Source organism: Loxodonta africana, chromosome 4 (assembly GCF_030014295.1).
Source record: "Loxodonta africana isolate mLoxAfr1 chromosome 4, mLoxAfr1.hap2, whole genome shotgun sequence".
NCBI lineage: Eukaryota > Metazoa > Chordata > Mammalia > Proboscidea > Elephantidae > Loxodonta > Loxodonta africana.
In genome coordinates, this window is record NC_087345.1 from 58,192,423 (window position 1) to 58,219,425 (window position 27,003).

A 27,003-nucleotide genomic window follows, 5' to 3' on the forward strand; every position below is an offset into this window, starting at 1 on the left:
CATTTTACTCTTAAATACATTAAACCCTTTTTGGCATAGCCACCAGGCTGTTTTTTTTTTTCTTTTTTTCACTTAGAGGGGTTTGTTGTTGCATGGTCTTAAGCAATGCTAGCAAAGCTTAGTGGATTTGCCTTAACTCTCCCTTTTCTTTTGTAGGATGTTATGCAAAGAACTTTGGGCCCAAGGGATTTGGCTATGGCCAAGGAGCTGGAGCCCTTGTTCATACTCAGTAAAAGTGTAAACCCCAGAACTGAGCATCACACACAGATAATCTCATGTAATCTCTTAAAACTAAACTACTGTGAAATGCTACCAGCATACAAGTACTGTATATTACTCTATACTTGGGACAGGCTGGTTAACTTGTAGAAAGAGAGCACTGTATCCTTCTGCTTTACTCACCAGCATTTTAAAGAACCATTTCTTTTACATTTTAAATAAAACTTGAGCTTTGTTTGGGTGTTCAGTGTCTTTCAATTAACGTTTTAGATGAACGTTGTGATTTCAGTTACTGGAAAATCATTTGGCTTCCTACCTCCATTTTGTTAACGAGTTAACCTCATTACCCAGTTGACTCACTAGGTTAATAGTTTATAGCTGTAGGAAGGGGTATCTATCTTTTTCAAGCTGGTAATAACTATGTCTCAAGAGTGAGGGTTGGCAGGCAATGGGCATCACCATTTCAGCCCCCTCAGAGTTGGCAGTCAACAGTGCAGCATCTGCTGCCTGCCTGCCCTACTGTAGCCTGGTGCAGAGTTTCCCAAAGTATGCCTTGCAGACAACCTGTATGTATCAGGATCACTTGCAGGTATTAAAAGGCAGATTCCTAGGCTCCACTTCATCCCCACAGAAGCAGAATCTCTAGATGTGTGGCCAAAAATCTTTTAACAAGTTCCCCAGAAAGGCACACTGACATAGGCTGGGCACAGTTTTAAACGCTTAAATTCTCGTCTTTATCTGTAGCTAAAGATCATTATAAACAGGTATATAGAATCTGAGGCTTAGCATGACTTTCTAGACTCTACACTCTAATCTGATGTTGCTGTTAGGTGCCATCATGTTAGTTCCGACTCATAGTGACCAACAGAACGAAACCCTGCCCAGTCCAAGACCATTCCTCACAATGGGTATGTTTGAGCCTATTGTTGCAAGCACTGTGTCAATCCAGCTCATTGAGCATCTTCCACTTTTTCACCAACCTGCTATCTACCAAGCATGATGTCCTCCTTCTCCAGGGACTAGTCCCTTCTGATAACATGTCCAAAGTATGTGAGATAGTTCCGCCATCCTCGCATCTAAGGAACATTCTGGCTGTACTTTGTCCGAGACAGATTTGTTTGTTCTTCTGGCAGTCCATGGTATATTGAATATTCTTCACTAACACCATAATTCCAAGGTATTGATGATTCTTTGGTCTTTATTCATTGTCCAGCTTTTGCATGCATGAGGCAATTGAAAACACCATGGCCTGGGTCAGTGACATCTTTGCTTTTTAACATTTTAAAGAGATCTTTTGCAGGAGACTTGCCCAATGCAATGCATCATCTGATTTCTTGACTGCTACTTCTGTGGCTGTTGATTGTGGGCCCAAGTAAAATGAAATTCTTAACAACGTGAGTCTTTTTTCCATTTTTCTGATAGATGGTGATTTACTGGAAGCTGGGGTGATTTTTTCTCATAGTTCTATTTTGCGTAAGAAGCAAGGAATATAGCATTGCTTGAGCACAGTCAGCTAGCTCAGGTAGGAAAGGAGTACTGTACTATAGGAATGTTTTCATCATTCCCCCAAAAGAAGTTTCTAGTTCCCTACCAGAGACTCAGCCTGGCTCTACCCACACCCGCAAGGGGTAAGGGAGGGTAGCAGGCTGTGAAATTGGTCTGTGGTATGCTTGATCTAGAAATACATCTTAATCTTTTCCAAAACCTATCTTAACATACTATATTGCTTATTTTGAAAGCTGAGGATAAACTGGGTGAAACGGTTCATGCTTATGTACATTTATAGCTTTGAGGTACTTCAGGTGTTTTATAAGTCATACCAGTTCCATCATGGGAGGGAGGAATGTCTTTTTGTTAAGCAGGCTGGAAAACAGTTAATTGGCAAGAAAATACGTAAGTTGAGTAACTCCTGATTCTGTATGTGGTAGTTTTAAACCATGTCCACCAATTCTTTGAAATTCCCATGAAATGCTGGACTCTAAAGTCCTTTCTTTTGAATATAGGCTGACCCTAGTGACTCATTTTTAATTCATGGAATGTGATGGACCTGGCTAGGTTAAAAAAGACAATGCAGCTTTTACCTGCCTCTTTCTCTCGGGATGTTCACCCCTGGAGCTCTGCCACTATGTTCTGAGGAAACCCAAAATATAAGGGGAGGCCACATGTAAGTATTGTAGCTATAGTCTCAACTGAGGTCTCAACAACCAGTATGAGCTATCAGACATGTCAGCAAGTGAGCTTTCAAATTATTCCAGTCCCCAGCTCTGAACCATCCCAGCTGACATCAAGTGGAACAAAGTCAGCACTCCTGCTGCGCACTGACCAAACCGCAGGTCTGTGAAAAAAATACTGTTTTAAGCCAGTAAGTTTTGGGTGGTTTGATATGCAACGGTAATAACCAGAATCATATACACAATAAGTTGTTCCTTACACAGAACCAACAATTCCCACACCTACCGTGTTTCCCAAACTACTGGAGATGCTAGTAGATATTCTAGAGGTTAATGTTCTAAATGTGGTTACCAGGTGCCTGGAAATTTGAGATTTCTGTCTAGTAAAATGAACAATTAAGACAAATAATTAAAATCATTCTTGATTTAGTTGGGAGCCGCTCCAAAACTTGAAGTGGTTCCAGGAATAGAAATGAGAATTTGACTTTAGGCAGTAGTCTCTGTGGTCATTTGGATGTAAGTTAGGTCAGCAGGTAGCCCCAAAGTAATCCAAATGCCATGTTAAAGTGCTGCATGGTCAATAAACACATTTTTTATTCTTAAAACTACATTTATAATATTTTCAGCCCATTCCAGTGGTTTATTTATGAAAGATTGCTGACAACTTTAGTTCGAAAAAAGTGTTCTGATCAAATAAGTTTAGGGAGTGCTGCAATTACAGACCTATATATATGTACATACCCTTGAGGATTCACACTGCACACTTGCATGCTGAAGGCCTTGAAATCTTGTGGTGGAGAAATCTGCTTTATATTGAAGAAAGCCTTACCTGAATTAGTTATCCACTGAACTGCTAACATCTTAAAGAACACTGTTCAGAAAATGCTGGTCTCAAACAGTGGTTCCCAAACTTTTTGGTCTCAGGACCCTTTTATGTTCTTAAATTATCGAGGACCCCAGAGCACTTTTGTTCATGACAGTTATGTCCATCAATATTCCGTATGACAAAGAAATTTTTAAAAAAATGCATTCAGACATCCACTTATAGCCTAGATGGAATAAGAGGTACCACATTTACCCTCTCACCTGAACAACAACAACAACAAAAAAAAAAACCTGAAAAAATGCCAGGCAACAAAGGACCTTTATGGGGGGAAAAAAATAACATCAATCTTATGATTACTACAACTTACTGCTTTGAGGGAGCACCTGGGATATTGTGCAAAGAGAACTCAGGTGGAGCCTGCCAGGAAACAAGAGCCGAGAGTTTAGGTAGAACAAGGTGGCTAGCGTTAACAGGAGTGGAGAGGAGAGCTACACAGAACAGAAATGTGCACACCACCTCCCCACCCGTTGCCACTGAGTCAACTCCAAGTCATAGTGACCCTACAGGACAGAGAAGAACAACTGCCTCATAGAGTTTCCGAGGAGCACCTGGTGGATTTGAACTGCTGACCTCTTGCGCTAAGTATAAAACACCATTTTTCCCATAAGGTATATTACTGAAATCGTTTTGTCTAAATACTTTTATTAAAATCATGTTAATATTTACTGCTTAAGAAGCATCTGCCTTTTTTGCCATATATTTCATTATACTATAGAACACTGGCAAGATCCAAGTAAAATGAAATACAATCTTTAAAACTTGTATAAAAACCGGCTATTATGACATTTTCCTCTCTCACAGGAAGTCTTAGCAGGTTCTTTGGCACTTGCTGGCTATCCCCTAACTATGGGATAATGGTTCCTAACCATCTCTTTGAGAAAAACACACATACATTATATTCTCAAAATTTAACATCTTATTCATGGAAATTAATAGAAATAGCAAAAGTGAGCCTTTCCAATGCTTTGAATGGAAACAGTCCCTCTTTCCAAGTACTAAAGACATTACTGTCTATTAAAAATATTGACAAATATTTTAGTAAAACTCACCTGGGCAAAACATTCATACTCCTGAATTGTCAAGTTTTCTAAGACTTGCATCTATCTGGTTTCCTTGAGTTTGTGGCTAAGCTAACTTTGATCAAGGGGCGCTCTCAAAATTTTACTTGTAATTACAATTTCTCTCTTTTAAAAGTCATATAAAAAATATTTTCCTACAAAAAGCTAAGACTTCCTATCCTGGAACATGACACTTGTTTCCAATTATCTCTAAACTCTTAGAATCAGATATCCACATCACAGGTCTGATCTACCAATCTGGCAAGGGTTGGGGGATCTAGACAAGTAGACAAAGAAGGGGAGAAAGTTCTTAAACAAAAAAGCCCGGTTGCCATCGAGTCCACTCCAACTCATGGGAACCCCATGTGCGTCAGACTAGAACTGTGCTCCAAGGGTTTTCAATGGTTCATTTTTCAGAAGTACATCATCAGGCCTTTTCTGAGGTGCTCTTAGCAGACTCAAACTGCCAACCTTTTGGTTAGCAGCTGAGGGTGCTAACAGTTTGCACCACCTAGAGACTACAGAAAGTAATTAAACTTTTAATTCCAACTGGAATTAAACCCGATGCCTTGTGGTAGAGTTTACTGTATTTTATACATTTGTTCAAAAGTGTTACTTAAGCTCTAGCCAATTCTGGAGCATTACGTTCAATATCAAAGTAATTATGAATTGAGTATTAGTTTAATCTAAAAATATTTGTTTAATACTACTGGGCTCTCAAGCCATTAACAACCACTTGAGCAAAAGGGAAGGATTCCTTCATCATTTTTGCTTTTCTAATTGCCAAATCAAAAAGCTTTCTTTGTCATGCAGAACTTCTCAAGTAAATAAGATCAATATTTGGTAGGTTTAATTTTGCCATAGTGGCTGTAGACATTCTCAGAGTTAACACTTGGAGATTCATTCAGTCCCTGAGGATTCTTTATTCTTCTTCTGAGGAAAACACCACACACACACACCATCATTTATTTTTGCAAATTTCTTCAGTCTCATGCCACTTAACTCCTCGTTGACCAGGCAATACGTATATAATCTCATAACACAGGTTCCACTTCCAGCCTACTTAACCTTTTGAAGTGAACTGAGTGAAATCACAAGACAAGCACATACTTAAGAGTCAATATTTATTCTGATTAATATTTTACAAAATTTTGACATTTAATTTATGTAAGGAGAGCTAATTTATTAAACACTTTACAAGTTTTTCTTTCCACAGAGTAACACAGTAAGTAGTAAAATAATACTTGGCACAGTTATAAATAAAATATAAAATAAAAATATCCATAGCTTAAGATGTAATGATGCTGTTTTACGCCCACTAATATTTCAAATAAATTTCTGGGAACACAAAAAATATGAATAAAAACTGCCAAGGAGGAAATTCATGTTCAGGGCTGAGACTAAACTGTTATTTCCTAAAATCATCCAATTAAGCTGATATGAACTGTTCCCAAATGGATCACCTTCACACACAACTTTGGAAGTAGGTTAAGCTGGTTCCACACAGAGGACCTACAAAATAATTAAACAGACGGTACACTGCTGCATAGTTGGCTCCTGATCACCTGACCATTTCCAAGTTACAAATTTCATTGGTACTATGAGATGGTTAGTACTAAAGCATTCACGTTGCTAGTACTTTCCACGTAACTATACATCTAGAGGTTTTTTTTTCTGTTTAACTCACACACGTGCCATGTGCACTAAATATTGTACCACAAAGAAAATGGTATCAACACTCTTATCTAAACTCTGAGAAAACCACCATAGTCTTAGACTGTTCATAAAAATGTATCTGATAAAAATTGCAACTGAGTTTTCATGTGAAGTGGTTCAAAATACAAAAATTAAAACAAAATTCTAGCATTGTATAAATAACTTTGAATTTAAAAATCATCTAAAATTTCCCCCAATTAGTAGTCAAAACTAGCAGAGACATTTGTAAAGTTAACCAATTTTTTACATTCTATGACAAAAATGGCACAGTGCTATTGCCACCCCACACCCATCTCTTCCCTTTTCAAAAATAAAGTACATATGCCAATTTTCTAATATTAAAACACTCACACTAAGGGTAATATTCTTTTCTGATGTGTGACTTATGGTCAAAGAAACTACTATATATAAAAAAAAATTGTACTTGGAAATACTGAACATCAACTATATACATTTTCACTGCTCCTCTTACTAAGGCAAGGGGCGGGTTATACCACTAGATTGCTTTAATACCTGTAATCTGCATTTTGCAGGAAATACTAATTTTACCAAGCATCAGACATGCAGTGAACTTGCAGGGTATAATGCCTATTAACAGCAATATTGAACATCGCTAGAAGCTCATTAGTTATCTCCCTTTTCTTCTGGTTGGATAAAATGAAATGAGCAGCTTTAAATATACTAACACAGACACAGAGAAAATTATTTGATAAATTATTTATATACAGATAGACATTCTTTACACTGGTCTAGCATCTGTCATCAGTCTGACCGCCCTCCCTACCCACCCACCTACCCTGTTCCCTCTCACGGGTTTCCCACAGGTTGCTCGAACCACAGTTTGCTACAGCACTTAAGAGGACTAAACCAAGTCTCTGTAAACAATATTTATGAAGCAAGTGACTAGCAGTTCACCATGACAGTATGGAAATGCTGCAACAAAAATTGATCAGTGCATCACATTTAACAATAAGAAAATCTTTCTGAATTTTCTTCAGACAGCTTTAACAAATTTCAAAACATCCAATATTTGGGAAATCGAAATAATCTTGGGGATTAAATTCTACTTTCTGATAAAACCATTTTTGAAGAACCAGAATATACCATTAGTTTCTCCTTTATTCACCATGTGCTATGTAGAGATCATTCTCCATTTTTAGCTAAACTCCATTATTTTGCCTACGATTTCTTTTGCATCTCAGAATTAAAAAAGATATCCATTTATCTGTTACTGAGAATTTGCATTCACTTATTTGCTCTGCCTTTTCTTGAAAATACCACCTCAACTCTTTTAAAAATTGGATTGTTTGGACATCAAATTAAATTCTACTTTATGCTCACTGGATAATGTCTCCTAGCATACATTCTATGAAGTGTCTCATGCACTTAGTAGGGCTTTTAATTTTGAACAAAATAACGTGACTTATTCTACTCATGCAAGTGCTTTATTATCAGACCGTAAAACCTCAGAACAAGGTTACTACAAATTATTTCACAGAACTAGAAATATATCAGCAAGGCAACAGCTGATAGAAGTAAAATTATCGTTAGCACATTTTTTGTGAACATTATTTTCTTGTGCCTTTGAAGACACGTTACAGTAGATCCATAATACAACCACATGATTTTTATCACAGTATTTACATGTACATTCTAAAATGTACACAATACTAGTCTGAATCAATTTAAGACAACTCTCCTGGAATTATATGCAATATTATCAGTAGACTGCATCATAAACTTTAACCGTACACCATAAATTTAGTTTTAGCTAGAACTAAACATTTCTAATCAGTATACCATGTCTATCGACAGAATAAGTTCACTCTTTTTTCATGAAAAGTGTTGCGAGAACAAAACCAAAAAGTTGAGTAGGTTGTGAATTCCCATATTAAGAACCATTAAAATCCTTTTTTTTTATGATCTTTCTTCTTCCCAGAAGTGGCAGTGTGTTCTGTCCATGTTTACTTTTGTTAATAAGTGTTGAGGGGCAAAGAAAAGAATGTAAAATTCAGTGTTAGCCCTACACATAGCATGCTATTGTTCAAAGGATGTGGATTCGAGTGTGAGAAAGACACGGACAGACACAGTTTTCAGGCACCACTCAGCAATATGCTTCATGAGATAAAGATGGTGCTACACAAGCTGGTACCCAGATCCTGATATTTGGTCATATTCTATTGTATACTGCCTGGTCCAGTCCACGATAACAGGACGAAAGAGGCCACAGCATCGAAATTCAAAGAAGTCTATAATGTTCCTTACACATCCATGGCTAAAAACCAAATAAAACCCAAAACAAAGTCGATTAGAACAATGATTTAAGTTCAATATAATTTTATGTTAAATATACCTTTTCTGAACTTGAAAACTCAGGTAACTTGCCAGAAAGACAGAACCAATTTATACCTCCTCTATCAATCTATCGACTATCTATGCATTCGTGTTTCTCTACAGCTCTGCCAACACTGATTTTTATTCTTCTCTTTTGCTATTTTAATGGGTAACAAAATTATATTTTAAAGTTATTCAAATTTGCATTTCTTTTGTTCCTGTGTCATATGCAATTTTTGTTCTTGATATGTAGCTTTTGGCAAGGAGAAAAACTACCTCTAACATTGAGAAAACGAAAGAAAAAAATAATTAGAAGTTAACATGGATTTGGCAGTAGACCTAAAAATAACAACTAAAAAAAAAGAAACGTCAAGGGTAAGTTCAAGGAATTTTAGGAATTTTGGAAAAGCGGTAAGTTTTACACCTTATGTACTGGTTGTACCTATGGGAGAATTCTCAAAACCACCAAACTGACTCTTATGTTTGTTCTTATTTAAAGGTTTGCTTGCTTTCTAGAAGCATGCAAGAATTAACAGTATTGCAAAAGCATGTGGATGATAGACAAGTGGCTAGTGTTTAAAACTCAATGTTTTAAACATTTCATATAATTAGGACACTTTCTAAGTATGAAACTGAAGACAAATTTAAAAACATCTGTATGTATATATACAGTTGTCCTTCAGCATCCATGGGGCATTGGTTCTAGGATCCCCAGAGATGCTCAAGTCCCTTATATAAAATGGCACAGTATTTGCATATTAACCTACGCACATCCTCCCGTACACTTTAAGTCATCTCTAGATTACTTATAATACCTAATACAATGTAAATGCTATGTAAACAGCTGTTGTACAGTACTGTGCTGTTTAGGGAATAATGACAAGATGCAAGGTGAACAACACTCCAACAACAAGTGCTGGAGAGAGACTGAGGTTCTGTGAGATGGTGGGAGACTACACCAGGGGATGCCTGCACATCATTTCATTTGTGTGGATTCAGCACAGTGCTTGGCAGGCAGCAAATTCAAGTGTTGCTTTTTGGAATTTTCCTTTTTTTCCAAATATTTTCAATCCACAGTTGGTTGAATCTGTGGATGTGGAACCCGTGGATACGAAGAGACAACTGTATAGATAAAATTAACGTGAACTGACCAATGCTACCTCGGAAAAAAATCTTAGAATTAAGTAGGATTTATAGGCTTCTTTAAATATGGCTAAGTAAAAGAAACATTGACTGTTTCACAGTTTACTCCCATACCTAAAGTAAATACTTTTATTTGATGTGTTCACTAGACATTTATGGAGTTCAGTCAGTAAAACGTTTATATGGCAAGGGAAAATATTAAAAACAAAAACGTGTACGTACTTGAATGGGCTTTCAATAGATGTTGTTGTGACTTTAAAGTGCTTGTATCTTCTGGCATTCATTCTTTCATTTGTAGTAATACCTAAACATGATATCTAACAGGTAAAAGAATGCAAGCCATTACTGTCTGAATATTTAACATTAAAAAAGCTTATTCTCAAGAGGACTGGGATAGAGAGACAAACAATGAAGTCTTTTTTTTTTTTGGTTTTCCACCAGGAGATCAAATTAGTTTACATGATATCATTTTTCACTGTGTAGTCAGCTAAATAGGGAAAATATTTAAAAACAGGTCACTTGGAATTGTGCCCACAGACAGATACACACTATGCACAGAGACAACCTGTCCATTTAACCTCCTAAAGAATGAACTTTTTTTAAACCTTAATTTAAAAAAAAAAATTCTTATTTGTGGATAATAAGACGATACCATTAAAATGAAAACACAATAGGATGGCATCATCAATCTAAGCTTACTGTTTTACCCAACTGGACACATTTGAATTGGGAACAACAGAAATAAAAAGCTCTGTCTTGAGAGTAATACTGAATGTTAAAAGTTCTTAACATGACTCTAAGATACAATTGTTGGTCTCTACTCATCTGGAGCAAAAGAGAATGAAGAAAACCAAAGATTAAAGAATAAACTAGCCTATAGGGTCGCTATGAGTCGGAATCGACTTGACGGCATTGGGTTTGGTTTTTGGGTTTTATAGGACTAATAGCCAACATGAACCACAGCCTCCTCTAACCTGAAACCAGAAGAACCAGATGGTGTCCAGTTACCACTACCGACCATTCTGTCTAGAAACACAACAGAAGGTCCTGAATAGAATGGGAGAAAAAAGGTGAACAAAATTCAAATTCCTAAAAAAGGCCAGGCCTACTGAATAGGGAAGACCGAAGAAGAATCGAAGCCTGTGAGTTGTGGTATTGGCGAAGAATATTGAATATACCATGGACTGCCAAAAGAATGAGCAAATCTGTCTTGGAAGAAATACAGCCACAATGCTCCTTAGAAGGGAACATGACGAGACTTCATCTCACATATTTTGGACATGTTATCAAGAGGGACTAGTCTCTGGAGAAGGACATAATGCCTGGTAAAGTGGATGGTCAGTAAAAAAGAGAAAGACCCTCAACAAGACGGACTGACACAGTGGCTGCAACAATAGGCTCAAGCATAACGATTGTGAGGATGGTGCAGGACCAGGGAGTGTTTTGTTCTGTTGTACACAGTTAGGGTCACTATGAATCAGAACCGACTCAATGGCACCTATCAACAACTACTGAACTGACAGAAACTAAAGGAACCCTCAAGACAATTGCCCTAAGACACATGTTGAACCTGGCACTAAAGCTATTCCTGAAGGTCACCTTTCAGTCAAATAATAGTTTGGCTTATAAAATAAACAATATCACCCATGAGTAATGTACTCCCTTAAACAATCAACTATTTCCAAACAGTCAACATTTACCCAAAAGCAAAGATGAGAAGGCAAGGAGGGGAAGGGAAGCTAGACCAATGGGAACAAAACAAAGAGAACAGAAATAATGAGAATGCTGACACATTGTGAAAATTGTAACCAATGACACAAAACAATTTGTATAAAAACTATTATATCGAACCTAACTTGCTGTGTAAACTTTCACCTAAAACACAATATTTAAAGAAGTTCTTAATATGAGAAAAGGAAGGAGAGGAGGAAGACAGAAAGAGAAGGTAAATCCAAAGATAAACTGAATCCTTGAAAAGCAGGAGTGGTTCAAAAGAGAATACATTAGTATCTTTTAAGCAAGGAGTGGATTTTTACGACAATTTTCAGTTAGCACACTAGAGAACAAAGAAGTCATTTGTACATACCTGGTACATCTGACACATGAGTAGTACAGCCACCCACATGAAATGAAAAACACTGTTCAGAAACATCCAAAACATCCAAGGTGAACATGTAGCAATTTGAGTAATGTATGTCCAGAATCCGTCCTTGGTGTAAGTGGTCTCACAGTGGAGTCCCCAGTCTAAAGCCAGAAGAGAAGTACTCATATGTTCTCAATCATTCAAGCACCCAATGTATGCATTTGTCCTAGGCACCACTTAGAAAACACGACCAAAGAGTCTATCTAACTTCATTTTTACCAGCAAATGTTTCTTATACTCTTAAAAACTGAATTATACACTAGTAAAAAAAAAAAAAAAAAAAGACGGAAAAGCAGTAACCAATCTTTAGAAAGTACTGCATCTTAACAATAGAGTTAATATTTAATTGGTAATGCACACATACAATACTTAAAAGAACATTTTTTAATAACAAAAATAAGATAATACAGATAAATTGAGATTTTTTTGTGAATGGGGGATGTATAACATAACAGGATCACCTTGGTGAGGTGAGCTTTTTCTTTCCAACACAAAGTCTCCTGCTCTTTGAGTGCTGCTGCCATAAAGAACAGCTGTTATTGGCAGGAACGTGTTCTCTCAAGGGTGTGCTGGGCCAGAAATTAGGTAAAGATCTTAGACCAAATCTTCCTATTAATCTGTATTTGAAGAGGTAGCCTCTTTTTGTTCATTAAGGCAATGACAGAGGTTATTCTTAATATCTGTGGGGACAGAAGGACTAGGAAAGCATTCACCCAAGATTTTATTTTTAAACCAGGATCTAATACCTGTTTATGCTACGTGTCTCCAAGCCATGAAGCACAGTAACTGTCTGCATTTAAACTCTTTCCAAATTGTTTTCTCAATGCAATAAAAACCTATCATTTCCTCTAAGTTACTAAACCTATATGACTGAGTAAATGAAAACTTATTCTTAAAAGGGTAACTTCTAATACTTATTAATATTCTTAATAAAAAAACATTCTTAATAGGCAATAATAATACCTCACTTTTCAAAATATTTCAAGTTCTGTGCAAACTTAACTTTAAGTGTATTTTCCCACTGTTTGGTTAAAAAAGGAACTAGCACAATCATATAATATATAAACTACTAGAGAAAAAGCAAGCACATGATGTGAAAAATGTTGGTGTATTTTACCCAGAAGCTTTTCAAAGCCCATTAGACCAACACATTTTTCAGTGGACAAGTATTAAAAAAAGTAGTTAGCCAATAATTCTGTTTGCTTATACTATATATGTTGAACATAATTTGATACGAAAATAGTTCTATAGCTATTTTTCTCCTTTATGTTTTTTTATGCTTCATTGTAGTAAGGTGCCCCAAACCATAATTTTTAGTTAAAAAACTTTTGTCAAGATTATAACTTGCTACTATGGTAAGTATAATCTGATTATGCAAACATTTATGTTTCAATAAGGCAAAAAACTAAGTGTACTCACAAGAAATACAACCATAAATCATCCAGCAGATCATAAAAAGCAAGAAGAATAGGTAGCCCATAAAGTATCTATGGTTGCCTGCACCTGAAGAACAACACAGAGCAATTTTTTTCAGCTAAGAAAAAACAACTGGTAATACACCTTTTGGGGGTATGCCATGAAAGGTGTGATATAACTTGGACAATAATCACATATTTTATAGAATGTTTTTCAAGAAAATAAATGTTTTAATAAATGTCTTAAAATAAGAATGCTTATCAATACACAAAGACGTGATGACTGCTGTGATGTTCATTCTGAAGACAAGAGAGTCCCAATGAGCCAAAGAAATCTCAGCTCTAAAGCTTTAATCCTATTCTTTGTTTTCTGAGGTTTAAAATGACCCTGTTTTATCTTTACTTTTATAAATTTTATAATCCAATTTTTCAAAGGCTTCTCTCTCGAACAGGGTCATACAATCCCTGTAATGTTTCCCTCCTGTCACCTCATAAAATCCCCAGGGTCATCTCTCAGACCACTAAGTCCATCTCAGCAGACTATACCATTCTTGAACACTGACGTATACAGCATTCTTATATTTCATTCTTCTCTGCCTCTGTACATAACATTCTTTCAAACATTTTTACTGCTTTATTTCCTTTAGTTTAATTAAAATATAATAATTTGCCTTCTTAGTAATTTCACTATTACCCAACAGAAAAAGTATTAAAGATTAGGCACCAGAAAATTGATAGATAAATAATATCAACCTTTTCTACACATCGATTTTGTAACATTTTTCCTCTCTCAACTGAATTGCTATTTGGTCAACCAGCCAGAAAATAAACGAGGGTAAGGGGATGAGGCGTGCAATGGTATACAAGAATGAAGTTTCTTCTATCTAATAATGTACTTCATTGGTTACCTAAAACAACTTAAGTACTTTAAATGAACAACAGATTTAGAAATTACTCATATAACTTACCTACACAGTTACCCACCCATGGGCAATGATGATCAAATTTCGCTATGCAGCGGTTGCACACACCACAATGTTTGGACCTCACTGGTTTCCGTATCTGTCAACAGGCATGTAAAAGGATTATGAAAAGCATAACCAAGAAAGGAAAGCAGAACATTTTCTCAAAATACAATTGTGCAAAAAGAAACTACATTTCCTTGAATAGGATTATACCAAGGTTTCCAAATAAAACTAAACAAAAATCACTATTGTTTTGTTTAATGGAATTTCACCTGGCAACAACAAAGTCTAAAAGGGTAAGGCTACTCCAGCATATAAACTCTTAAGATTAGAATTATCAATTTACAAAAATAACTAAAAGATTAAGTTGCTGTTGCTATGATTGGTACTTTATTTCATTCACATTCCTCAAATTTCTGAAAAATAAAACATATCATTATCCAGGCTTCTAAATAAAGATTAATTGTGATTAATGGTCATGATATTGGCTATTCTTTAATAAAATTGTTCCTTAGTGAAAGGAAGGTCAGATTAGAAGTGAATAAAATAAGCTTTTAAATTCAAAATTATTAAAATGTAAGTCTGTTCCCCAAATTAGCAAATATAGCAAAAGCAAAACAAAGCCCATAAATGTACACATCTATTTTTTTTTAACGTGCCTTCCTGAGAACTCAGATTACATGACCACGGTTAACAAAGTGGAAGTTTAAACAGTTGCTATTTCCTGCTATTTCTTGGAGCTCTGGGGGCGAAGTGGTTAAGTGTTTGCCTGCTAACTAAAAGGTTGGCAGTTCGAATTCACCAGCTGCTCCTGGGAAACCCAATGTGGCAGTTTTACTCTGTCCTATAGGATCACTATGAGTAAGAACTGACTCAATGGCAATGGTTTTTGGAAACCCTGGTGGCATAGTGGTTAAGAGCTACAGCTGCTAACCATAAGGTCAGCATTTTGAATCCACCAGGCGTTCCTTGGAAACTCTTTAGGGTAGTTCTATTCTGTCCTATAGGTTCGCTATGAGTAGGAATCGACTCGACGGCAAGTGGTTTGGGTTTTTTTTTTTTCCTTGCAAAAAACATGAAATCTATTATTCAGCTCCTGATAGACAAGAAAGAATTCATGCTTATGATGTTGTACTGTTAAAAGTGTTTTGAAATACTTTTTACCCTACGTTACTCTAAATCAGTCAAGTGAATGAATCTAAGAATCACTGGTGGTATTCATAGGTCTGGTAGCCTCAATGCTAGATATTATGACGAAGGGTTACTAACCAATGCCAGAAACATTTGTAATATCCCTCACTGGTGTCCCAACCTCATATAAATAAGGACTGCAATTTCTCTATCAGTTTACATGAGGTTATATACTATTTCGAGGTACCAGGGAAAAGGCATCAGAGGACTGTGTAGTTCTTAACCTACTAAAATGATGTGGACCAAAGGAAAGTGTAAGTTATTCTTAGCCACAGATATGAGACTAAATCTATTTAGGAGAAAGCAGCAAGGACATATATACTTCTATCCTACCTGCAATTCTCAGCTATATTTCCCCTTTGGGCAATACTAGTTAATAAAACCTGAGCTAAAAGCCTGACAAGTTAAGGAGCACCTTGGATGCAGGTTTCCGAAACCTAACAGTCTCCTTGGTTTACTTATAGAGTAATATTTTTAGGAAACTCTGATGTGCATGTGTGTTCTCAGGGTATGAAGCATCCCCACATGATGATGAATACCTCAGTCAATCTGAAACATTTTATAATAGGATATGCTCTTTATGGCATGTAATTACCTATCTAGAAGTACATGACTTATAATAATATAATGCATAATAAAATGTTTATGCTATTGATAACAAAAATAGTCTTGTTCTTGACACTGATTATTTATTTAACAATTAAACTACTACCTGTATTGAGTGACTATATAAATAATTTGTTTGCCATATGGCAAGTGGAGCCCAGGTGGCGCAGGGGTCAAGAGCTTGGCTGTTAACCAAAAGGTGAGCAGTTTGAATTCACCAGCTGGTCCTTGGAAACCCTATGGGGCAGCTCTACTCTGTCCTATAAGGTCACTATGAATCAAAATCGACTCGATGGCCAGGATTATACAGCAAGTACTTTGGCACTGAATATTTGACTATGTGGGACAGAATATTTCCACAGAAACAGCAGTTCATAAAAACATTCTAGGCATTAAAAAAAAATGGCAATCATGGGAATTACCCTTTGTAAAGCATAGAGGAGGCCTGAAAATACAAAAGAATCTAGTCCATATCCTGAAGTTATTGCCACAAGTAATTAAGTATATATTTTGAATACTCAAATTCATAATTGTTTAAAGTAAAACAACTTACAGAATTTATAAAATTAGAGCTAAGTTTCAAAACTCATTCTAAAAGCCTAAACTAAATCAACTATTATTAACCAAATGTTGACATTAATGATGTTGCAGTGTATAATTTAAAAGTATAAATGACCACTGATTTGGGGATATTTCAATTTCCATGTAGAAAAACATGACAGTCTATATGCTGTTTATACATATTAATTACAAAAATTAAGCGGAAAATAATTAAAACATAAAACAGTATTATTCTATAGGAAATTGATGTTTAGTAATAAAATAAACAATGTCAAAATTACTATACCTAATTCCACAAATAAATTTAATTGCATATCTATCTTTACCCATGACCTGGTTGAAGATGACGACTTTTAGTATCACTGATAAAATTGTTTTCAAAGCTGCATAAACGTTCTAATACAGACAGATATTGTTCAAATTGAACCAGTTCGGAGGAAATGTTGTCTTAAAATTTATCTAATGGATTTTCCCTCCCTGACCTTTAAAATAAAAGAATACGTTTTCTTAAAATGTAGTTAGGAAAACAACGTATTAGGAAATTGTCGTTAAAACTTTGATTTTAAATACTTTATTATTTAGCTTTTAATTTACTCAGTTACATTTTAAGAAAAGTTACATTTTAAGAGAGAAAAAGAGAAGGAAAATTACTGTGAATGACTGGTGCCTCTGAATCAGAAGTGTGGTCAGCTTCTACCAGTAAGGGGAATAACCACATTAAGAAGGAGCCACCTTGTGACCATCTTCCCTTTGTCCCATGGCCTAAAACGCCACTTTTTTGGTGAAAATGTGCTCACCTAAAGAAATTGTTCTCCTTGTTCCCCATACCCCACACCTTCTATGCTATGCCACTGCCAGAGGAAAGAGGAAGGAGAAGAGAATAAACAAGAAAATACTACCAAACAGGTACTGCAGAATATACTGAGGTCCAGGCTTCCTGTCTCTGCAAGTTCAACTATTGTCTGCGAATTAAAAAAATAATATTTTATTCAAAACTGAACTTTTTTTTTTATCTGACAGTGCTCACCAACTACTGTGCCATCAATACAAATCAATAAACATAATGTTCATCTTTAATTTACCAATGTTTTCACCTCAAAATAAGAAACAAAATCCTTTGTTCACTTACTTGTGCTATTTCATTACATTACAGGAATTGTATTTCTTGGATATATGAAAAGGCAACTCCAAACTTATTTACAGGGATATCCCTCTAAAAACAAAATTAAGTTACCCACCTTAACCACCTTTTTAACCAAAAACGTCATCTTGAGGACCAAAGTTGTGCCTGACCCAAAGCCATGGTATTTTTCTATCACCTTATATGCATGTGAAAGCTGGACAATGAATAAGGAAGACCGAAGAAGAATGGATGCTTTTGAATTATGGTGTCGGTGAAGAATATTGAATATACCACAGACTGCCAGAAGAAGAAACAAATCTGTCTTGGATGTATAACCAGAATGCTCCTTAGAACCAAGGATAGTGAGCCCTTTGTTTCCTGGTACTTTGAACATGTTATCAGGTGGGACCAGTCCCTGGAGAAGGACATCATGCTTGGTAAAGTAGAGGGTCAGTGAAAAAGAGGAGGACCCTCAAAGACATGGATTGACATAGTGGCTGCAACAATGGGCTCAAACATAGCAACGATTTTGAGAATGGCACAGAACTGGGCAGCAGTGTTTCCTTCTGTTGTACATAGGGTTGCTGTGAGTTGGAACTGACACAACAGCACCTAACAACAACAGCAACCCACTTTAAGAAGTGGTCTCTGCAGGTGTTGATGATGACATGGAAATAAACCTAAGTACAATTAAGAACAGAATCTTCCGACTGGATTATGACTAAGGAAACCTGGCAAACCAATTAGCAGTAATGTCTAAAGAATATTGTCATTTAAGAGTAGCAATCTCTATGCAGCCTAGAAAAAGTGGGATTAGACTGTAAGAATGTGCCAGGGTTTCTCTACTCTGGACAGGAATAATTCATCAGGATTTGTTTTGTTTTCAGAGACTGAATAAAATAGCTCTCAATAGAATCTAATTAGCTCTAGTTCAATTTTCTACTCACATGACATCTTCACATTATGAATTTGATTTCCGAAGTATCTGGATTATAGAAACGGTACGCCTTGGATCATCTATACAAATGTTTTAGTCACTGAGTGATATATCTGTACTATCACCCAATTCACTGGCCTTCAGGTTTATACAGTAACTCAACAAACATTTACTGAATATGTATTATTTGTTGGGGGGTTACAAAAATGGTTAAGATATAGTATTCTCCCTCAAAACAATCACAGTAGCCTCATATGCAAGAGAAACATGAAATTATAAAATGTCATGGAAGTGTAAGGACAGACATCACAAGAGCACTAAGGGTAAGCATCAAGTAAGATATAAATAATCTCAATTTAGTTTGAAATTTCTTTATATTCCAAAAGACAATTTCTTCCTTTGTACTCTAACATCTGCTATAAATACTGGTAATTTGACAGCTGAACACAGACTGTATCTTGCTACCTTTTTCTTTTGTTCTTCTGTAGCTTTAATAATTCCTGGATCTGATTTCCAAGATTTTCCAAAATTGTAGAAAAGTGCAACACTATTGGCAAGGAATGGAAGATGGATAAATAAAAAGTTGAGATGTACTTAGAGTTAAGGAATCTAAAGAAGCAATGATAAATGACTTACTATTATATATAAACTTATAATACATAAAATTTTACCACAAGAACTACCACCTATCAATCAAAAAACTACAAGGTGATTTTTTTCATCAAAATAGATACATTTTCCATTATGTTCATAACTAAATGTAAAAGGTAAAAATGTGACTTCTTCATAAACTTCAAATCATGTAGGCTTAGTTAACATTTTTAAAAAGTCAGTGAATATGTTAAAAAGTCGGTAAATATATTATGTTTAGATGATCAACTTTATTTTGACAAAAATAAAGGCACTTCTCATGTTCAAAGTCATTAACATACTTTATCTATATGCATTAAAGTCTATACATATCTATTGAATACCTGAGGTTTCATATCTGTATATTTAAAAGATTTGCTCTTAACTCCAGGGAATTCAAAAAAGAAAAACTTGCCTTTTTCCCCCCATTTAATTAAAAATTTTATTCTGCATATGTATATGCTTAGTCAGAGGCCTGAAAAAATGGTTGCCAAAAGTTAATAGTGACTGGTTATCACTTAGGGTGGTGAGAATTCAATGAACATATAAATTTCAAATTTTACCTTTTCTGAATACACTCGAGTTGATCTTAGTTTTAGAAAAGATATTTATAAACTTGCTTAAAACAAATAATTTCTATATTCATACTTTTCTATTTAATGAAAATATAAGAAATGTACTAGGTATTTGTAAGTGAAAAATCAAAATTATTTTAAAGAATACTGTTGTTGTATGCCGTAGAGTCAACCATAACTCAGTGACCCTATATGACAGAGTAGAACTGCCCCATAGAGTTTCCTAAGCTATCATCTTTACGGGAACACATACCCAGTTATTTTCTCCTGAAGAGCAGCCGGTGGGCTCGAACCACCAACCTTTTGGTTAGCAGGCAAGCACTTAACCACTGAGCCACCACGGCTCTTCTTTAAAGAATACTAGAAAAATAAAGTAACACTGCTAGAGCAATACACTTCTAAGATATAAAACATTTGGTATATTCAAATACCATGTTCAAGATTTTATGTGGGTACAATATCATACAAAACTTTTCCAAGATTTGGGGATATTATCACGTGTAGACACTATTTACATTTCTTATGAAGGACAGATAGAAAAAGGCCAGCTTCTTGAATAAAATAAGCCAAGATTTGCTTGGTAAATACCAAAACACTTAAAATACAGGAGAAAAAGGGGAAGGAAAAAAAACATTAGTTATTCATTACCAACTGCCATATACAGTTTCTTAAAATGTCTTTGGGAAAAACAGCATTCAAAAGGTAATTCTCCTTTCCTTTTTTTTCTAGTTTCCTATTTCCCGCCAACTTTCACCATCATTATTACACAAATACAGTGGTTACAATCAGCAGAGGGTAAACAGGAAATAAAACTTTCAGCTGTTCCAACAGCTAAAATTTCCTTTAAGAATAAAGCTGGGTAAATGTGCAAAGAATGCTAAAGTTGGCATTATTCAGAGACAGCACCTTTACTTGCTATGAGTTTCAAAATTTTGCTAATATGTAAATAAATAGGTCATGTTTTGTATAGCTTAGATGAAATTTACAGGGGCCAACAAGCGGCTCAGTAAATGACTACTGATAGAAAATAATATTAAGGAATTAAATATCAGATGAACATAAAGACGTTTTTTGCTTGTTCTTTAAACATAAAGAGATTCGATGTTTTTAGCGCTTTAGCAATAATAGGTCAGACAAGCTAACTGAAATGGACACTGTACAAATAGCTTCATTGCTTTTCATAAAACTTCAAAACAACTTTTTTCCCAATTAAATCAAGTGATTACTAGAGAACATTAGAAAACACTGAAAAGTGGAAAGACAAAATTCCACAAATCAGAAATAACTTTTTTTAATTTTGGTATTCTGTATTTTTAACCATAATTGAGATCATACTGTATTTAATAAGATTAATAAAAGAAATCACACTTATTAATCACCAACTATGGGTCATCTGGGAGTCTTGGTGGTACAGTGGTTAAGTGCTAGGCTGCCAGCAGATGGGTCAGTGATTTGCACACACCAGCTGCTCCCTGGGAGAAAGATGAGGCAGTCTGCTTCTGTAAAGATTTACAGCCTTGGAAACCCTATGGGGCAGTTCTACTCTGTTCTATAGGGTTTCAATGAGTTGGAATCAACTCGACGGCAGTGGGATGTGTCATTTAAACTGCACAAGAACCCTGTGAAGTCCTGCTGCTATCCTCATTTTACCAATGACAAAACTGAGACCGAGGTTAAGTTACAAAGTGAGTTAGAGGTGGAATGAGTATGAAAACCCAGGCTCTTATTACCTATGCTATTCTACCTCTTCAAAGTGCTCGGCGGAATTTCCTACATCATTAAATATTATGAGAACACTGTCTTTGGGTATGAACATTTTTAAGGCTTGATACATACTTTCATACTCGCAGATTATTTTCCATATACCAATTTATAACCCCACCAGCAATGCATGATGGAGAAAAAATAAAAGAAAAAAATACTGCCAATTTTAGAGGCAAAAAAGTGTTACTTTGTTGTTTTAATTTATATTTATGATTTCATGCTTAAAATGTTCTCCAATTAGAGATACAACATATGTTTAAATCATCATTTTCATTTAAATGTTTATAGAATTTTCTGTTTACATTTAACTCTTTAATCTACTTAGAAGTTATTTTGATGCCTGCTACAAACTGCAACTCCAACTTGATTACTTTTAAAGAAACACATCTAACTAGACTTCCAAGTTAGAAAAGAATGAAATTCATAGATAAATTTCTCTAACATGTTGTTGTTGTCGTGTCATATCAAGTTGATTCCAATTCACAGTGACCCTATAGAACACAGTAGAACCGCCCTATAGGGTTTCCTAGGCTGTAATCTTTACAGCAGCAGATCACCAGGTCTTTTCTCCCATGGAGCCACTGGTGGGTTTGAACCACCCTCCTTTTGGCTAGCAGCCAAGCGCTTAACCATTGCACCACCAGGGCTCCTGTTTCTTTAACATAATGTGAAATGAACAAAAAGCAGTAAATCCAACAAGCCAATTGCTACCAGCAACAATTAAACAAGGAAAGTGGACAAACCATACTACATCATAAGCTCAAAACCAGTTGCTAAAGAAAAGAAGCATAAGATTCTAATAAGGGTGGATGCCTGGGGTAGCTCTTAATCTCTCCTCCACCTGCCAAAACTTGTATAAGTAGTACGGGAAAATGTAAACGAGAAGATAAAGTCTGAGGAGTCTCATCAGTCCTGTTCGGGCCCTCTCACACTCCCATCTCTATTCAATTTGGAGAAAAAAAGGATCAACGAGCCAAGAAAAGCCCTCCCGGAAAATACCACTGCATGGCCTCCACTGAAGTATCCAGAGGTACCAGAGCTTGCCGTCAACAAGACGCTTTAACCAAATTGAGGTAGAGCGAATGGGGAATCATTTTCAAAATCATTCTATCTTTAAGCCTGGGAAGAATTGGAAACCACAGGCAGAACTTTTAACAGGACCTCAGAAGAGCTAGAACTTAAAAGAGCTAGGTCCCTGAGCAAGAACTGACAACCCAAGCTACAAAAAAAAAAAGGATAAAAATCTAGTGCCAAACCGTAAAATTGAGGACGTATTATTTTGACACCAAACAGAAGTAAAACTTCACAAATAATTATTGTATAGTATATCTAAGAAAACATGAAAGTCTGGATAAATCTGCCAGGTTACAAGAGACATTCCTAAATTTAAGGTCATAGAAAGGTTAAAACCAAATATTAATTAAAATAAAACATTCACTGTTAGTGCTTTTTACCCTGGGTCACTACATACTGATACAAGGATTGATTCATTAGAAATAATTCTAAAGCTATACGTACCTAATAATATAACTCCAAAATATGTAGAGCAAAAACTGACTGAAATACGAACATAAAAACAGTAACACAGTGCAAGATTTTAACACATTTCTTGCAATAAATGATAGATAAAACATATAAACGTGGTGCCAATAAGCAGTTGACTGTACTGATTATGATAGCAAATTTTAGAGTTGTTTAATTACTATAAAGGAAGCATGGTCAATGAACAAAATTTTCAATATACAGGCAATTCCCGGGATAAGAACAAGATCCATTCCTGAGAGTGTCTTTAAGATTTTGCAGATATGTTGGAACAGGTGCATACTGTTCTTATTTAACCTTACTTGGGGTTTTTTTCAATGCAAAAAAAGGCTCCAAGCCTTCTCAATGACTCAAAAGCTGCATGTGCAGCAAGTGAAGGTGACTATAAAGAATTTGTTTCCAGTGAGAGTTGGTTCAACATGTTCAAAATGAGGGCAAATTTACATAACATTGAAGGGCAAGTGGGAGTTGTCAAGTCAGATGTTGGTAACCTGGGGACTTACTATAAATAAAAGGCCAAGAAACAAAACTACTCATGAGTCCAACATCCACAGACAACCACTGCTAAAATTGCATGTACTTACTTCCAACTCTTTTCCTTTGTGTACATTAACCCTTTCAAGAGCCAATTTATATTCTGAATTTTTTGTTGATACCATGTGTTTTGAGTAGTGGAACGCACACTGAGTCACTGAATTTTTGGTTGCTAATATAGATTCTGAGAAATATTATGTGAAAATGTATATGTGGAAGCCTGTCTGGTCTGGGGTAGCAGGCTTTATTGATGGGCACCTTTCATTTGGGTATATGGGACACCTCTGGTTTTGTCTAATACCCCAGCTATTTTGTTTCAATGAATGTTTCTTTCGCCTTTCACCATAACACAAGCCCCCACTGGAGGGCAACAAATACTTTTATCGGGAAAAGTATGCTCCCCAAGAACTCTAGAGGCATAAAAATTGGGTGGGATATTGTATGTTCCACAAGTTACAAAAGGATTAAAATTAGAATCATGCTGTATATATAATTTTCTATTTTTCTCACTTATGATTATCCTAAGTTTTTTTAAGTCTATAACATTAAGTCTTAAAAAGCACTGTTACAGAGCGGGGAGAGATGGGCCAAAATGGTGGAATAGACAGGCGCTTCCTGCGAGCCCTTTTACAAAAAAGACCCGAAAAGACAAGCGAAACAAGTATATTTATGACAAGCTAGGAGTCCTGAACATCAAAGGCAAAGTTAAAAAACGAGCTGAGTGGCAGGTGGAGGAAGAGACAGTACAGAAGCACAAAGGAGTTACCAGACCTGAAAGGCTAGAAGCCCTCAGGCACCATTCCCAGGAGCAGCTTCAGCGGGCTGGTATTAGCATTCAGCAGGAGCTTCCTCAGGGAGAAGCAGCCAGCCACACAGCCTGCTCACACCTCCGGAACCACAGAAAAATGGCGCTTTCGGCAAAAGCTAAATACTTGCGTATACCACCCCCAAGCCGGCTTCAGTGGGTGTTGATTTCCCTGGGCCTGAGATAAGCCCTGTTCAGTGCCTAGAGCCACCGTCCTGGCCTTAGAAAAGGAATAAATTCTCAATTGGGGTAAAAGGTAATTGGACAGCTCCTCTAACCTGGGGTGCTCAGGACAGAAGCAGCTCCTGCCCAGGCATAAACGGTCTGTGCACTTTGAGTACCTTTCCCCCCTGCATGAACCTGTGTGGGCCTATTTCAGGAGAATAGGCCCTTGTTGGCAGACTACAACTGTTTCAGCTATACGGTGGAGAGGTGGGTGTTTGATGTTTGAAACCGCTTTGCCTATTAAACAAGGTTCTCATCTACCCACAACAGGAGCCTAAGGGCTGGTGGCTCTACTCAGATCACCCAGCCACCCACAACAGGGGTCCAAGGATAACTGGTACCTCCCAATACTTAAAACCAAAAACTCTGGATGCCCATGGTGTGTCTGCAGAACCCACCCACCTGTACGCTCTAGGGAAGAGTTACACTTTCCTCAGAGACACCTTGGGGACGATTCTCAGCCCCCTGCCTTGTTCACAGCATGACCCCCTGCTGCAACCAGATACCGATACCTAAACCAATCACCACCCCTCGAAGACTGTAGGACAGAGCCTGTACCACATACTTGATGAGCAGCTACCTGGACACTTGAGCTGAATCCATACAAGAAAACCGAATGGACTCTTAGACTGATATACCTAATAACAGCTCTAGCCATGTGGGGACAGGATGTCAGAGCTTCAAAGGTGAAAATCATCAAGCTACCTCACTCAAGAAACCCATCTGGGCATATCAAAACAAAACAGAGCAAGAAGCTATGACACAGTAGGCACGCATAAAATAAACTAATACAATAACTTATAGATGACTTGGAGACAACAGTCAATATCAAATCACATAAAGAAACAGACCACGATCACTTCAACAAGCTCTCAAAACAAAGAAGCAAGGAATTTTCTAGATAAAAGTGCCTTCCTGGAATTACCGGATGCAGAATACAAAAGATTAATATACAAGACCCTTCAAGACATCAGGAAGGAAATCAGGCAATACGCAGAACAAGCCAAGGAATACACGGATAAAGCAGCTAAAGAAATTAAAAAGGATATTCAGGAACATAATGAAAAATTTAATAAGCTGGAAGAATCCACAGACAGCAATCAGAAATTCAGAAGATTAACAATAAAATTACAGAATTAGACACCTCAACAGAAAGTCAGAGGAGCAGAATCAAGCATGTGGAACGCAGAATTGGTGAGACTGAAGATAAAGCATTTAGCAGTAATATATTTGAAGAAAAATCAGATAAAAGAATTTTAAAAATTGAAGAAAACTTAAGAATCAAAGGGGACTCTATGAAGAGAAATAACCTACGAGTGATTGGAGTACCAGAACAGGGAGGGGTAACAGAAAATACAGAGAGAAGTGTTAAAGATTTGTTGGCAGAAAACTTCCCTGATATTGTGAAAGATGAGAAGATATCTATCCAAGATGCTCATCGAACTCTACATAAGGTAGACGTTAAAAGAAAGTCACCAAGACATATTACAATCAAACTTGCCAAAACCGAAGATAAAGAGAGAATTTTAAGAGCAGCTAGGGATAAACGAAAAGTCACTCACAAAGGAGAGTCAATAAGAATAAGCTCGGACTACTTGGCAGAAACCATGTAGGCAAGAAGGCAATAGGATAACTTCTATAAAGCACTGAAGGAAAAAAATTGCTAGGCAAGAATCATATATCCAGCAAACCTGTCTCTCAAATATGAAGGTGAAATTACGACACTTCCAGATAAACAGAAGTTTAGGGAATTCATCAAAACCAAACCAAAACTACCAGAAATACTAAAGGGAATTCTTTGGTTAGAAAATCAATAATATCAGGTATCAATATCAACCCAAGACTAGAACACTGGACAGAGCTATCAGAAGTCAACCCAGAGAGGAAAATCACAAAAATAAATCAAGATAGAAAAACGCTCAAAACAGGGAAACAGCAATGTTATTATGTAAAAGAAGAAAACATTAAAACAACAAAGAGGGACTAAGAAATGTAGTCATAGATCTTTCACATACAGAGGAAGACAAGTCAACACAAAGAAATACAAGTTAGGTTTAAATTTAGAAAATAGGTGTAAATATTAAGGAAACCACAAAGGAGACAAACTAGCCTACACATCAAAATAAAATACAAGAAAAAAATACAGACTCAGCAGAAACAAAATCAAAAACGAGTAAGAGGAAAAGACAATATATAAACTACTCAGCACAGAAAATTAAGTTGGGAAAAAGAAACTATCAACAACATGCAAAAAAACACATCAAAATGACGGCACTAAAAACTGATACTTATCCATAATTACGCTGAATGTAAACGAACTAAATGCACCAATAAGGAGACAGACAGTGGCAGAATGGGTAAAAAAAACATGATCCATCTATATGCTGCCTACAAGAGACACACCTTAGACTTAGAAACACAAACAAAATAAAACTCAACAGATGGAACAAAATATATCAA

General features: G+C 36.2%; 2 protein-coding genes across 4 annotated transcripts in view; one reads left to right on the forward strand and one right to left on the reverse strand.

Annotated features, from left to right (window-relative positions):
• CSRP2 (cysteine and glycine rich protein 2) overlaps positions 1 to 903 on the forward strand; it is a 24,913-nt gene extending 24,010 nt beyond the window's left edge. The window contains exon 6 of the mRNA XM_003405217.4: positions 157 to 903. Coding sequence (XP_003405265.1) covers positions 157 to 233 — 77 coding nt within the window. The 3' untranslated portion in view covers positions 234 to 903. The remainder of the gene's footprint in view (positions 1 to 156) is intronic.
• ZDHHC17 (zinc finger DHHC-type palmitoyltransferase 17) overlaps positions 448 to 27,003 on the reverse strand; it is a 121,777-nt gene continuing 95,221 nt past the window's right edge. For 2 of the 3 annotated variants that reach the window (XM_064283793.1, XM_064283790.1), the window contains 7 exons: positions 18,934 to 19,056; positions 17,308 to 17,370; positions 14,054 to 14,147; positions 13,090 to 13,173; positions 11,614 to 11,771; positions 9,750 to 9,844; positions 448 to 8,325 (listed from right to left, as the gene is read on the reverse strand). In XM_064283793.1, the coding sequence (XP_064139863.1) occupies positions 8,187 to 8,325; positions 9,750 to 9,844; positions 11,614 to 11,771; positions 13,090 to 13,173; positions 14,054 to 14,147; positions 17,308 to 17,370; positions 18,934 to 19,056 (756 nt within the window). In that variant the 3' untranslated portion in view covers positions 448 to 8,186. The other variant, XM_064283792.1, reaches the window with a different exon arrangement.